The 12,791-nt window shown below is 43.7% G+C and overlaps 5 protein-coding genes across 5 annotated transcripts; 3 read left to right on the forward strand and 2 right to left on the reverse strand.

Moving 5' to 3' along the window:
• Positions 1 to 169: 169 nt before the first annotated feature.
• On the reverse strand, positions 170 to 5,157 carry L203_101842 (transcription elongation factor SPT6; the record flags this gene model as incomplete). Its single annotated transcript, XM_066211273.1, has 11 exons — positions 170 to 253; positions 301 to 395; positions 448 to 568; positions 615 to 754; positions 808 to 1,987; positions 2,034 to 2,210; positions 2,264 to 2,863; positions 2,911 to 3,540; positions 3,590 to 4,351; positions 4,402 to 4,528; positions 4,574 to 5,157. 11 exons carry the CDS (start codon positions 5,155 to 5,157, stop codon positions 170 to 172), a joined length of 4,500 nt encoding a protein of 1,499 aa, XP_066067370.1.
• A 308-nt stretch (positions 5,158 to 5,465) lies between these two features.
• On the forward strand, positions 5,466 to 6,875 carry L203_101843 (uncharacterized protein; the record flags this gene model as incomplete). Its single annotated transcript, XM_066211274.1, has 9 exons — positions 5,466 to 5,616; positions 5,670 to 5,761; positions 5,815 to 5,961; positions 6,008 to 6,113; positions 6,174 to 6,281; positions 6,337 to 6,436; positions 6,491 to 6,604; positions 6,691 to 6,733; positions 6,786 to 6,875. The coding sequence occupies 9 exons, from the start codon at positions 5,466 to 5,468 to the stop codon at positions 6,873 to 6,875; spliced, it is 951 nt and encodes a 316-aa protein (XP_066067371.1).
• Positions 6,876 to 7,823: 948 nt separating this feature from the next.
• L203_101844 (uncharacterized protein) lies at positions 7,824 to 8,991 on the forward strand (the record flags this gene model as incomplete). Its single annotated transcript, XM_066211275.1, has 6 exons — positions 7,824 to 8,066; positions 8,121 to 8,267; positions 8,314 to 8,413; positions 8,473 to 8,580; positions 8,631 to 8,730; positions 8,784 to 8,991. The coding sequence occupies 6 exons, from the start codon at positions 7,824 to 7,826 to the stop codon at positions 8,989 to 8,991; spliced, it is 906 nt and encodes a 301-aa protein (XP_066067372.1).
• A 66-nt stretch (positions 8,992 to 9,057) lies between these two features.
• L203_101845 (uncharacterized protein) lies at positions 9,058 to 10,474 on the reverse strand (the record flags this gene model as incomplete). The annotated part of the gene is made up of 8 exons (XM_066211276.1): positions 9,058 to 9,085; positions 9,143 to 9,231; positions 9,294 to 9,347; positions 9,401 to 10,081; positions 10,134 to 10,184; positions 10,233 to 10,292; positions 10,343 to 10,408; positions 10,454 to 10,474. The coding sequence occupies 8 exons, from the start codon at positions 10,472 to 10,474 to the stop codon at positions 9,058 to 9,060; spliced, it is 1,050 nt and encodes a 349-aa protein (XP_066067373.1).
• Positions 10,475 to 10,654: 180 nt separating this feature from the next.
• Positions 10,655 to 12,779, forward strand: L203_101846 (uncharacterized protein; the record flags this gene model as incomplete). The annotated part of the gene is made up of 10 exons (XM_066211277.1): positions 10,655 to 10,832; positions 10,878 to 11,016; positions 11,067 to 11,133; positions 11,179 to 11,267; positions 11,321 to 11,654; positions 11,709 to 11,964; positions 12,015 to 12,164; positions 12,211 to 12,414; positions 12,470 to 12,580; positions 12,634 to 12,779. The coding sequence occupies 10 exons, from the start codon at positions 10,655 to 10,657 to the stop codon at positions 12,777 to 12,779; spliced, it is 1,674 nt and encodes a 557-aa protein (XP_066067374.1).
• Positions 12,780 to 12,791: the final 12 nt, after the last annotated feature.

Here is a 12,791-nt window from a genome sequence, read left to right on the forward strand (position 1 = left end):
TCGATAGACTTGAAAACATGCATGACTTGACATCCGATAATCTGATTCTGCAAGAAGAGTTTATTATATTTTTGACCCATATTCGTGCAATGGCGATTTGTCCACAATCCAAATTGTTTATGCACTGTCTTCGCTTTTGTCGTTTTCTCAATCTCCCAATATCCACCGCCTAACTTTTGCTTCTTAGCTTTAACACCAAAAGACGATTTTGAAATTGGCGAACTTTCAAAGCCAGGAAGAGGAGTCTGCACCTCTGAACGACTATTAGCACTATTATTGCAAGCACTCCGTGATACGTACAAGGATTGCGAGCTGCGCCCATTGCAGGTGTTCTGGAACCCATCGCTGGTGTTCGAGAACCCAATGCAGGTGTCCGAGAACCCAACCCTGGCGTTCTTCCACCCATATGCATGGGCGTTCTGCCAAAAAACGCACCTGGCGTCTTACCTCCGGGATTCTGCTCAGCAAGTTTGACAGAGTATTGCATCTTAAAAGCGTTGCAGAGCTCAGTGATACCAGGAACAACAGCCGTACCAAGTTTGTAGGCTCCAGGAAGGACTTGCACAGGCTTTACTCAATCAGCGCACATAGCATAATTTTAATAATGAGCGTACCCATGTTTGAATGACACCACCATCTTTAGTAGGCTTGTTGAGGAAGCAAAGTTTGAGGTAGCCAGGCCGATCGCTATCGATGCTAAAGCCATAAATACTTCTTCCTGGATGTGCTTGGACGTAGTTTCTCAGGAAACCATCTATGAACTGTTAATGAATCATGATTATCATCTAATTACACCTATACTCGTACCTAACTCGTGCTCTGGTTTGTACTTTTCGTGCATTTGCATGTCATCAAACCTCCTTGCAGCTGCTTTGACATGGTTGATAATCAAGTCATCCAAGTCACTGTACCTGTACTGTCCGCCTACGAGCAGAATTCTTCCTAAAGAATACTCATTTGGTTTATCGATTTCTTGCACGTCGATGTGTTGATATACATCCTCGTCAACCTTCCATGTCACAGCAATGTGATCAGGCCCCTTTGACGAAGGGCGGACCACACAGTCGCCACGGTGCTGGCTGGCAAGGAACTGCTCAGCTTGACCTGCATTGAGCACATGCCAATTAGGGTGGTTGACAATACGTTGGGCCTTTCCTGCTCTACGTTGCTTCTTTGCCGCGACTGCTGCTTCAGCCGCCCTTCTTCTTTCAGGGTCATTGTATTCTTCGTCTCTGAAGGGTTGAATAAAGTCCACTCCTTGACGAAGATCCGACGGTCGAGTAGATATGCGGACTTGAAAGCGTGAAGGCTCAGGCATGATGACTACCCCCTTGACAGCTTGTCGAGATTTAAAGACATCTCCACAAGAAGACACCGGTGGTTGGTCTTCGTCGGCCACATAGTCTCGCTCTAAGATTGCATCCAAACCTGAGTCAAGCTCGCAAAAAACTCGTGCCGAAAGCGCCTTTCGAACGGTAGCTGTGACCTTCAGACCTCGTCCCACAGTCCTCTCTGTTTCGCCTGTGACCATTGCCACTATTTCCCAATCTGTAGGGGTATAGAATGGTGGCCGTCGATCGGCTCGATATTGAATTAACTCATTGACGATCTCTCCGAGGGTATGACGCTTATTGCCTTCACCTTGTTGTTGCAAGTTGAAGGCGAAGTCATCCAAATTGAGTTCCCCAAGTTTCTTCCCACGCTTTTCATCAAGCATCAAGCTTTGGACTACTTCGGACTTGTGTCGATCCGCAACATCTTCGACATCAAGGTCAAGGGCATCTTGACACATTTTTTGAGCGAACTCATAATTTTCTGGATGAATGCGAGTCATATCTAGAGGATCAGGCTGCTCCTGAGGGTTCTCGACTTCTAGCATCATGTCTCTAAGATCCGACTCAATTGTCAGGAAGCCAGCGACATTTTCAAAAATGGTAGGACCGAAAAGACCAAGGTCTGTAAAAGCCATGCGGTTGATAAGTGCACCCTGACAATGATCAGTCAACTGATATTACCATACATAACATGCTTACATGTTTTTGAATACTATAGACGACGGAATCAGCCTTTCTCGGACCGAGACCAGCAATGTATGGCAACATTGTCCTCTGGTAGGGATCGGCAACACATGAATTGATCTCAATGCCCATATAACAGACAGAGTTGACAAGACCGCGCTCAAGATGATAAAGTAGCTTCTCTTGGGAAATCTTATATAAATGAGCGCACCATATGCGTATCGCGGTTCGATTAATTTGCTTACAAGTTTTTGATGATGCTCCATGAATGTAATCGATGCAATCTGACCTCCTAGTTTGCAGTAGGCATTGAGCGGATTTTGTGTATACCGTGCCAATCCAAGAGCATATTTGCCATTCGAGGGAAGGTTGGGATGCTCTTTTCCAGCTTCTTCCGACACCATATACATTCTCGCAGTGGCATCATTGACAAATGTCAAGGGGATCAGATGCTCTTGTAGTTTCTCGTCATATTTTGCCATTGCATGCTGGAATCCTTCATGATCGTAATCAGTAGCAACCGGAGGATCCTCGCCTAAGGATTGTATAGCGTGCTCTCGAAGTACATCGAGAGCGGCATCACGTAGCCGTGCAGTTTGAACAGAGAAGCCACCAATGACAACGACTGTCGGTTTTCGCTTTTCTAAAAGCTCAATAAAAGACGACTTCTCTTCTTCGTCCTTGAGATTGTCAAATTTCGTTTGAATGCGAATGTTCCCAGCATTGTCGAGCATGACGGCCATGACAGCATCGCGGATTTCGCCTTTGCCATTGGTTATGGCGAGGACAGAAGGGGTCTCACCTTGCTCCATGGATGGAGTAGCGAACGGTCGAACAGACGCCCGCTATACCTTAATCAGTATTTGGGCGTTATTTGTGCAACCATACATACTGTTTCCAACTCAGCTCGACATCTTTCTGCCACATATTCTTCAGCTTCGCTTCTCAGATGTTCCCTCAACCATTTCGCCGCCATGGGCATTAGATGCTTCTTTGTCAAGGTATCACAAACTTCTGCTCGAACTTCGTTCCATGCTGTTGCTACCTCTCCATAGTCGTTGGAATGGCAACACCTTATGAGCGTTGAAGTGAATGCTGGAATCATCTCGTCTTGAGGATCAATGAGAATGTTGATCAGGCCCTCCTCTTCAGCTTTAAGCATATGCAGGAACTGCGGGCTGCCACTGAAAGCTCCAGCCGGCTTTTTAGTAAGAAACTTGAAGCTACAATAGAGATGATATTTGTCAATCACAACCATGCCTCTATCTGTTGGGTTGACAGTGATCTGACCACAAGCTTCAATGAAATCTCGTGCTTGTTGACGAATAGCTGGGTCCTTGAAAAAATTTTGTATAAGAATAATGTTTGCAGCACTCAGCGCTTGTTCAGGGGTTACATATTGCGTTCCAGTAAATTCGTTAGCCAATTCCAGAGGCTTCCTTTCTGGATTCTTCGGTGGTGTAGGTACACCGCCAGTATCATTAAAGGTAGCAGCGACGTCGTTGACGTTGATACCGTAAGCCTATATGACGGTCAGAACGTGTTATCCCATGGACCTCAGTTGCACAAACCTCAACAAGCTTCAAGATTGGCCCTTGTCGTGAAACATCGTCCTCAGCTTTTTCTGGCAATTTCTTTGCAGCTTCATCCAGAATCTCTTCCTCTTTCATTGCTCTGACATCAGAAGAGTAATGGAATGTCAGCCAATCTGCGCCCTCTCCGGCAGCTTCAATATTAATGCTACAGACGTTAGGTAGCAATTTATTGGTAAAGTACTCGTCTACGAGGCCCTCTCTTCTTGCTTTGATCTTTTCCCAGAGTTGCAGTGTCTGTTGATTCCTCTCATGAATTGCGCGGTATCGCTGACCGAGGGCCCAAACTTGCCATAATTCATCTCTTTCAAGAAAGAGAACAGAGCTCTGACCTTGATTCTCTAATAAACTGAAGGCATCCCGTTTATAATGCCACAAATATGGTACTTCCAAGTGCTGGACAAATATCATATTGAGAGCAGTAGAAACCACCTTTTCAAACTCTTCAGCAAGGTCCGGTCGAGGAAACATATGTGAACCTGATGGGTCAATAGAGTTAGATTGAGGATATGTACCATCATTGAGCATGTTGCAGAAGAGGTACTGAGTCCGGGCCGAGATCTTTGGCGTAACCCATTTTGCAGCAAGATCTGGGGGAGGGTAAAGAGCATCGGTAGCAAATACTGGATTGTCCGACAAAGTGGAATTGACGATTTGATGTCTTTCAGGGCGATCTGCACTGGCCACAGCTCTGTCTTCATCTTGCAATCTCCTAGCCTTGATTTCAGCGGGATCAAAAACCTGCAATTATGTCAGAAAGCATTATGTGTTTAGATAAATATCATGCCCACATCTTCCAGTCTCAAGTCCTTCTTGGCCATCTCTGCATCCTCATCAAGTTCCATACCACCCTCGCCTTCCAAGGCCCAATCATAGTCGGCACCATCACCAAATACGGCATAAATTTCGTCCCAAGAGCTATGTTTCCTTTAGAAGAACCCTTTGATATATACCAAGACTCACGATCGATCCACACCTGTCAAATCCGGCCTAATTCTAGCCTGTTCTCGCCTCTTCAGCTTTTCTGCTCTTCTTCTTTCACGTCTTTGTTCCTCTGTCTCTCCTTGTCTTGCTTCTTCATCTTCGTCCTCTTCTATGAAATCCATCAAATCATCGTCATCGTCATCCATTCTGTCCTCATCATCTCTGAACATGTCTTGCAAAGTCGGCACGGCCCTTCTGCCATCGGACCCTTCAGAGCCGCTTTCTCTTCTCATTCTCTTAATCGCCCTGCCTTCCCTTAGACCACGATTTTCCTCTATTAATTCGAGTTCATCTTCTGAAAGTTCGGCTTGTTCTCTTTCTCTGCGCAGTTTTCTGTCTTTCTTCCTTCTACGTTTCTCTTCTTTCCTTCTTCTCCGTCTTGTCTCCCTATCTTCTTCAATTTCTTCTCCCTCTTCATCTTCTTCTTCATCCACAATAAACCCTTGAGCGATCTTCCTGTATTCCTCTGGATCATCTTCTGATTCTTCAGAAGAGTCATGGTCATCGCCATGGGGTCGAATATCATCGCCTTCACCTTCAGGTGAATCAGAAAGATCAGACATTGTGAGAAATTGGTGGAGTGACTTTTGGTCCAAGAATCAAACCTCAAATGGCCAAGAGAATTCTCAGAGATTCAGAAGCCCAACTGTAGCCTGAAAGCAAAAAGAGAGAAAAAGAAGAGAAAACCCAAAAGCAAACGTTGCTATCTCTTTGGTGATTCAACTTAATAGTTGATGTAATGAGAAGGCGGCGTTATCGGCAATAGTAAGTGGCATTATCTCCTGGTGGAGGCAAGTCCTTTCAGGCCTGGTATCAGTTATTCCTTTATTTCCATCGTTTTTGATTTTGATTCATTCTCAAAGTTAAAAATATGTCGCCGCCTTTTCTCCAGGAGCCAGAAGAATTCAGGCAGCTTGTTGACTCTGCAGATACTTTTCTCTTTGACTGTGATGGTGTGCTCTACCTTGGCCAACAAATCATTGAAAATGCCAAAGCTGTACTTGATTTCTTGAGGCAATCTGGTATAACTTGCTTGAAAGAGATCGAATAGCCAGAGGCTGACCAACGTTTATAGGTAAGCGCGTGGTCTTTGTTACCAATAATTCCACCAGATCTCGGAGACAGCTCAAAGCAAACTTTGACCAGCTAGGACTTGGTGCTTCCCTTGTTCGTAGGCCTCGTCGATTTGCCCCGGATTATTACGTTAACAGTTAATTCAGGATGAGTGTTTTGGGTCACCGTACGCCTCAGCTGTCTACTTGAAGGAGGTTTTGAAATTTCCTTCAGATAAAAAGGTTTACGTCTTTGGTCACGAAGGTATCGAAGAAGAGTTGGATGAGGTCGGCATTGCCCATTGTGGAGGATCTGTATGTGTACAGCCGCAAAGGAACTGTTTCTAACCACTGTTATCAGGATCCTGACGATAGAAGCTTTGATGCAGAGAACGACGACCACAGTATCTATCAAAATCTTGATCCAAATGTCGGAGCGGTCCTATGTGGTGCAGACAACTGGATAAGTACGTCTCTTACATTTAAGTGCATGATTACAATGCTCATTAATCCTTAATTGTTTTCAGATTACAAAAAGATCACAAAAGCTGTTACATATTTACATAATCCAGATTGCAAACTCATTCTCACCAACCCTGACCATGCTTATCCAGGTCAAAGTGGAATATTTCCTGGTACATCAAGACCTACACGTACAATTGAGTGAAGCTGACAAAAATGTACACATAGCCGCCGGCGCTATCTCTTCACCCATTGTATATGCTTCGAGACGAACCCCGCTAATCATTGGAAAGCCAAGTAAAATCATGTTGGATGCTGTGAACGCTCAGTACGTTCAAAGCTTATCCTTTCTCATTCCTATGGCCGTTGACAGAATTGATAGCCATCACATTGACCCAGCGCGAACCATCATGATTGGTGACAACCTTTACACTGATATCGAATTTGGTATCAACTCTGGTATTAGGACTGTTCTTGTTTTGAGTGGTGTGACAAAGTATGATCAAATATATGGAGAAAACCCTAGTGCCATTCAGCCTTCCTATGTCATGAACGGAATCGGAGACTTGGCTGTTCTGATAGATCAATAAGTGATATTAAAATCACGCATAATAAAAGCCAAACAGTAAGACCCGTATGTATTGATGAAGATCACACTACTGATTAGGTGATGCTAGTTGTACCACAACAGGACATTTTTTCATTACTCTTTGCCTTATCTAGTTGTAGAAGTCTCATCATTTACAATACATGTATTAAATCAATAACGGCTTGTTTTCAACACACCTGGGGCTCAGGCCTTGGTCATGCCTCTCATTATCAAAACTGCAGAAGGATCCTACAACAGCCAGATATAACCAGCTTTTCTCTTTCTCCTATTGTTGAAATAGATGTATTTGATGCTCCATAACGGCCATCGGGAGGTTCCAGAAAGATCTTTATGTGCCAAGGGTGCGGGCCAGCTTTATCATTAATTCGAATTCATCAACTGTCCGCTTGTCGGCAAATAAATTATGCTTAAGATCATTCAATTAGATGTTGTCAAAAGTTTCAAGAATTAGCAGCTGTATTCGTATGCCTCTCAAATTGAAGTCATAACCTTGAGATGCTGAGCATTGTACGTACAGCTATGGGTATTAGATGACTGCAAGAATAAGATGACTAAGATGAATGTCAGTATTGCAACTTCTACCATATCATGAACTGAAAAATAAATGTCCACGTATTTAGTCTCGTACTTTATAATGAACAATCTAATGAGAACTACATTTGGTATCACGTAGATATAACAAGTTGTACTGATTTCCAAGCCATTCATCTTTTTTATTGTTAAAATACTTTAATACGTCCTACACAATGATAAGTTTGTTAATTGTCATTTTTTGGAACAGTAAATGTAATTCTATTTAATTATATGTACTTTTACATACATTGAGATAGAAATCCATGTACCAGGAATAACAATCTCAACGAATACTGTTGGCTCCATTTGATATGTCTTTAAAAGCAAAAGTTATTAAGACTGATAAAGTCCTGCAAATGAGAATACTTTTTTGATTTTTTAATTGACAGGGGGAACATTCTTCAGCCTAGATTCTGTACAAACTGCTACTTTTCGTCATGAATTTAAGTCATATTTTCATCGTTAACGGCTGTTTTTTTATTTTTACCTGTTGAACACTATAGAATCTCCTCCTCTTACTATATCGCCTCTAATGGCTCCCGCTTTTCTCAAAACTACTGAAGAGTACAAAGCCCTCATCGATTCTGTCGATACATTTTTGCTTGACTGCGATGGTGTGCTCTATCATGGACCTGTCGTTGTGGATGGCGTTAAAGCTGTATTGAGCATGCTTCGAAAGGCTGGAAAGAAGATCATATTTGTCACCAATAATGCGACCAAATCAAGAAGAAGATTGAAGGAGACTTTTAACGGTCTTGGTTTCGACGCAACCATCGTGTGTGCCAAATTGCGACAGTGTTACGCATGTTGATTTTATTTCTTTAACAAGGAGGAATGCTTTGGCTCAGCGTATGCCTCGGCTGTCTATTTATCCGAGGTTCTCAAGTTTCCCAAGGACAAGAAAGTCTATGTTTTCGGCGAGGAGGGACTGGAAGAAGAGCTTGATGAATGTGGTATCGCCCACTGCGGCGGTTCTGTAGGCATATAGGTGTTTCCTGATATAGCGTGCTGATAGATGATAGGACTCGGAAGATAGACACTTTCAACCTCCTATTGACTGGACTGCGTTCAAGCCTGATCCAAGTGTGGGGGCTGTCCTTTGCGGGTTTGACTCTTGGATAAGTGAGTCTGTACTGGTAATGATATAGGAAGCTTCAAGTTATTTGCTTACTGTGCTCAAGATTACAAGAAGCTCGCAAAAGCTCAAACATATCTGAAGAATCCAGAGTGCAAGCTTATACTCACCAACACCGATCCGACTTATCCTACTAACGGCGATTTATTTCCTGGTGTGTCAATTGTATTGCCCATCATGTGTTGAAAACACTCATATACGCAGGATCTGGGTCATTATCAATTCCTATTGTCAATGCATCCAAGCGGCAGCCTCTGGTCATTGGCAAACCCAACAAGATAATGATGGATGCCATCCTTGCTCAGTTGGTTTCATGGTTGTTAACAAAACGTCTGTCAGCTGACATGGCGTTTGAAGCCATCATATTGATCCCTCTCGAGCTCTTATGGTTGGAGACAATCTTTTGACAGATATAGAATTCGGTTTGAAAAGCAAAATTCGGACGTTGCTGGTCATGGGTGGTGTCACAAAGTACGAGCAAGTTTACGGCGATCAGCCCAGTCCAGCCGTACCGGACTTGGTCATCAATAGCTTTGGAGATCTAGCTTCTTTAGCTGTGGAGTGATGAAAGGCTCCTGCAAACATTTATGGTTAGAGTACAGGCTGCATAAGTGATATTTTGGTTCAACATTCACTCATAATCCTCCGCCAAGCCCGTCCTGCATGTTCTGTCAATCACATCTCTCAATACAGCATATATATAGATTGTAACTTACAGAGTGTACTGTTTATAGACAGTCATAATCTTGGCAATGAATGCCTCAATGTGAAAGATTTTTTTTGAACCCAGTCTCATCCGTAATTCCTAAGAAATCAGCCAAACTTGATCAGATGCACTCGACTCACATAATAGGCTGCCCAATGCACGATCTGGGGTTTCAGTGTGTCGTCAACCTTGTCCACTATTCTTTCCGCAATAGTCTAGCCAATCAATTCAGTCTGAAGCTTCTCACTTGCAAAAAGTCTCATCTCACCTTCAAAACCACAGTGGGTGGAATACAGTGGCTGAGTAGCTCGTAGATCTTTGCTCTGATATCCAACAATCTTTGTGCGCTTTGTTCTTGTAAAATTGCGTCTGCTACCTTCCCACAGTATGTTTCCCAATCTGGCTTGGCCACTTCAATATCCCCTGTTAAATCTGGCCTCTGCATTTTCATAGCTTCTAGTATCAATAACGCTTTTCGAAGATTGCCCTGTGACGTGTCCAAGATAGCTGATACGGCGCTGGTTGGAAGAGGGAAACGTTCTTTTTTAGCAACGTGATTCAGAACTCTGGTCATTTCCTCATCTGTTGGAGCAGCTACACGCATGAGAAGACAACGCGATCGTATGGGAGCAATGATTTTGGACGTGCTATTCGCACAGAGGATGAGACGCAGGTTGGTCATGTATTTCTCCATAGTTCTTCGAAGCGCTGCCTGGGCGTCTCGGGTGAGAGCATCGGCTTCGTTTATAATCACAACTTTGAACCTCTGTTTCGCATTCAGATCTACATTTTGTGTCTGAGCAATCTCTTTCAATATGTCCTGAATGACTACTCTGTCGTACATGCCAACATCAGAAGGAGTGAGCTCAATATGATAGTTGGACTGGACGACATTGACATCGAGTTTCCTATTTGAGGGAGTCACAAACACTCTTTGATCAATTCGAAGCTAAGCAGACAGAATGAGCGGACCAACATCAATACTCAAGAGCTTGACCGACCTTTTCAACGCCTGCGCCATAGAGCTCCCGGAGAGTGCACATGATTCTCGTCTTTCGTCATGGTATCAATATATCGCCGGCTTTCTTAAATTAACATACCTTTTTGCCAGCACCAGAAGGACCATAGAACAAGATGTGAGGAAAGTCGCCAGAAGCTGACTTTTCCTCGCGTCAGCTCACTGGTGCACAATCATTATAATACAACTTGCTAATGACTTTAACCGAGACGAGAGACCATCATGGTAGTGAAGATCATCCAAGGTGCGTGGACGATACTGGGTGATGTCAGCGGTAAGCACAAGGAGCCAGCGTATGCTAACCTTATCAACCCAAAGAGACATTTTCCAAGAATTTTAAAACAATATAAAGAAAAATAAAATACAACGACGCGTAAAAGACAAAGTGAAAATGAGAGATTCAAAACGACGCGTTTTTGTCATTCTGTGCCTGAACAATAACCTCGAAAAGAAAAAGAAAGAAAAGAAAAGATAAGAAACTAAGTCTGAAATGAATTTATACAAATGATTCCCACTTACATTCCTGTTTTACCATCACCCTCTGGAGAAGGCAGACAGCGGGTTGGCTCAGTGAGTAGTCTGGGTGCATTCGAGTTTGAGCATGCGTTGTTACCTTTGACGCTCAGTGGTGAGAATGAGGTAGACTCTCAGAGGCAAGAAAAACACGTTGAGCTGTGGCATGGTGAGTACCGCGGTAGTTGTATTGCACGCTAAGGTAGAAATGTAGGCGTGGCACTGATTATAGGAGCGCAAGTAGGATCTGGAATCTTTTCATCTCCTGGAGTGATTGTACAAGAAGTGGGAAGCGTTGGGGGAAGCTTGCTTGTCTGGGTCATTAGTGGAGGATTAGCTTGGACAGGTGCCAGGCAAGTTTAAGAGCATTGCATTGAATGTCTTTTCTCTAACATTGCGAAAGCTCTTATGCGGAACTTGGCTGTGCGATACCATTATCAGGTGGTAGTCAGGTATACCTTGCCTATGCGGTGAGGATGTCTGTTGTTAACACAGAACCAGCTGATGGTTTTCAGTTCGGACCCATGGTTTCATACCTCTATTCGTGGACAGCAATCTCAGTCTTGAAACCGGGCAGCGCAGCTATGATATCCCTCATCTTTGGGTATATTTGTGTCATTCTCCCGTATGCGGAATACTCATTCAGTTTGGTTGTAGCGAATACATCAATCGCCTCATATCACGCGCTCTAACTACTTCTGCACCTGACTGGTCAATCAAAATCACAGCCGTGCTAGCAACCGTCCTCTGTTCTGTTTTGAACGCTGTGTCCCCAACCGTTGGCACCAACTCCAACGTAGTATTTACTGTTGTCAAGATCTGTGCCCTTATTTTTGTGGGTGTTTTGGGACTGGTCGCGCTGGTAAAAGATGGTGTTGGTGAAGCAATGACACCACAAGGGCTCTTCAAGGGAACGTCTACAGACGCGGGCAAATATGCCATCGCAATCTACTCGGGACTGTGGGCATTTGATGGCTGGGATTCATGTTGCGTGAGTTGGCAATGGTTTGCTAGAGTATCGATGACTCATCTTGTTCTATTCCAGTTTGTCGCAGGCGAAATGAAAGATACAAATCACGATCTGCCAAGGTCTCTGCACTATTCAATGGCCATGGTTCTAATCCTATTTGTCTCTGCCAACCTTTCATACTTTATCGTCCTTGCCCCTTCTATCGTCGCTTCTTCCAATACTGTTGCATTGGAATTCGGGAAGGCTACTATAGGCAAAATTGGAGCTGTTGTATTTAGTATACTAGTAGCCATAAGTTGCTTTGGAGCTTTGAATGGGAACCTCTACACTAGTAGGCGCTTGACAACTTATGAAAACGTGTCCATGCTAATAATCACTTAGCGGCAAGACTGATCTATGCGTCTTCCAAAGAACATTTCTTACCCTCTGTCTTTTCTCGCCTTCATCCCCAAAGACGGACTCCTGATAATGCTACATTACTCCACAGTTTATTGACAGTCCTTTTTATCATATTTGGTGGAGGCTTTAGAGGTCTGTTTACTTCCTCTACGTATATACAATGACTCATTCTATATAGCTCTACTCAACTTCCTCTCTGTCGCCTCATGGACATTTTACCTCCTGACCGTTTTTGGTCTCCTCGTTCTCCGAGTCAAAGAACCTCATCTTGACAGACCATATCGAGCTTGGCTGATAACGCCAATCATTTTTTGTATAGTAGCAATGTTTTTATTATTGATGCCAATCTTTGCCGCACCTTGGCAAGCCTCAGCAGCTTTCTGTGAGTTGATAAGTATCACACCGATGGCGCAACGTCAGACATTGATGGACAACAGCATTTATAGCAGCAGGTGTACCAATTTATTATCTCACAGCCAGATCAAAAGGGCAATCATTGGGAGATCTTCCCAAAGAGGAGGCTGGTGCGCTTGGACTCAAGGCAGCAGGTAGATCGTCTGTATTGTGATAGGTTATAAAGAACTGATTTTGTGGCTTATAGAGGCGTGGAGAAACTTTAGAGAAGATTTGGGTAGAATATCACCTGGAAATTGGCGGCGACCACAAGCCGTGACTGCACATCACGATAACGCGGAAGAACGTCGAGGTATGCTAGGAGAACAGATAGAGATGACAGATAGGCGGTAATATCATGGACTC

Source organism: Cryptococcus depauperatus, chromosome 2, assembly GCF_001720195.1.
Source record: "Cryptococcus depauperatus CBS 7841 chromosome 2, complete sequence".
NCBI classification, from domain to species: domain Eukaryota; kingdom Fungi; phylum Basidiomycota; class Tremellomycetes; order Tremellales; family Cryptococcaceae; genus Cryptococcus; species Cryptococcus depauperatus.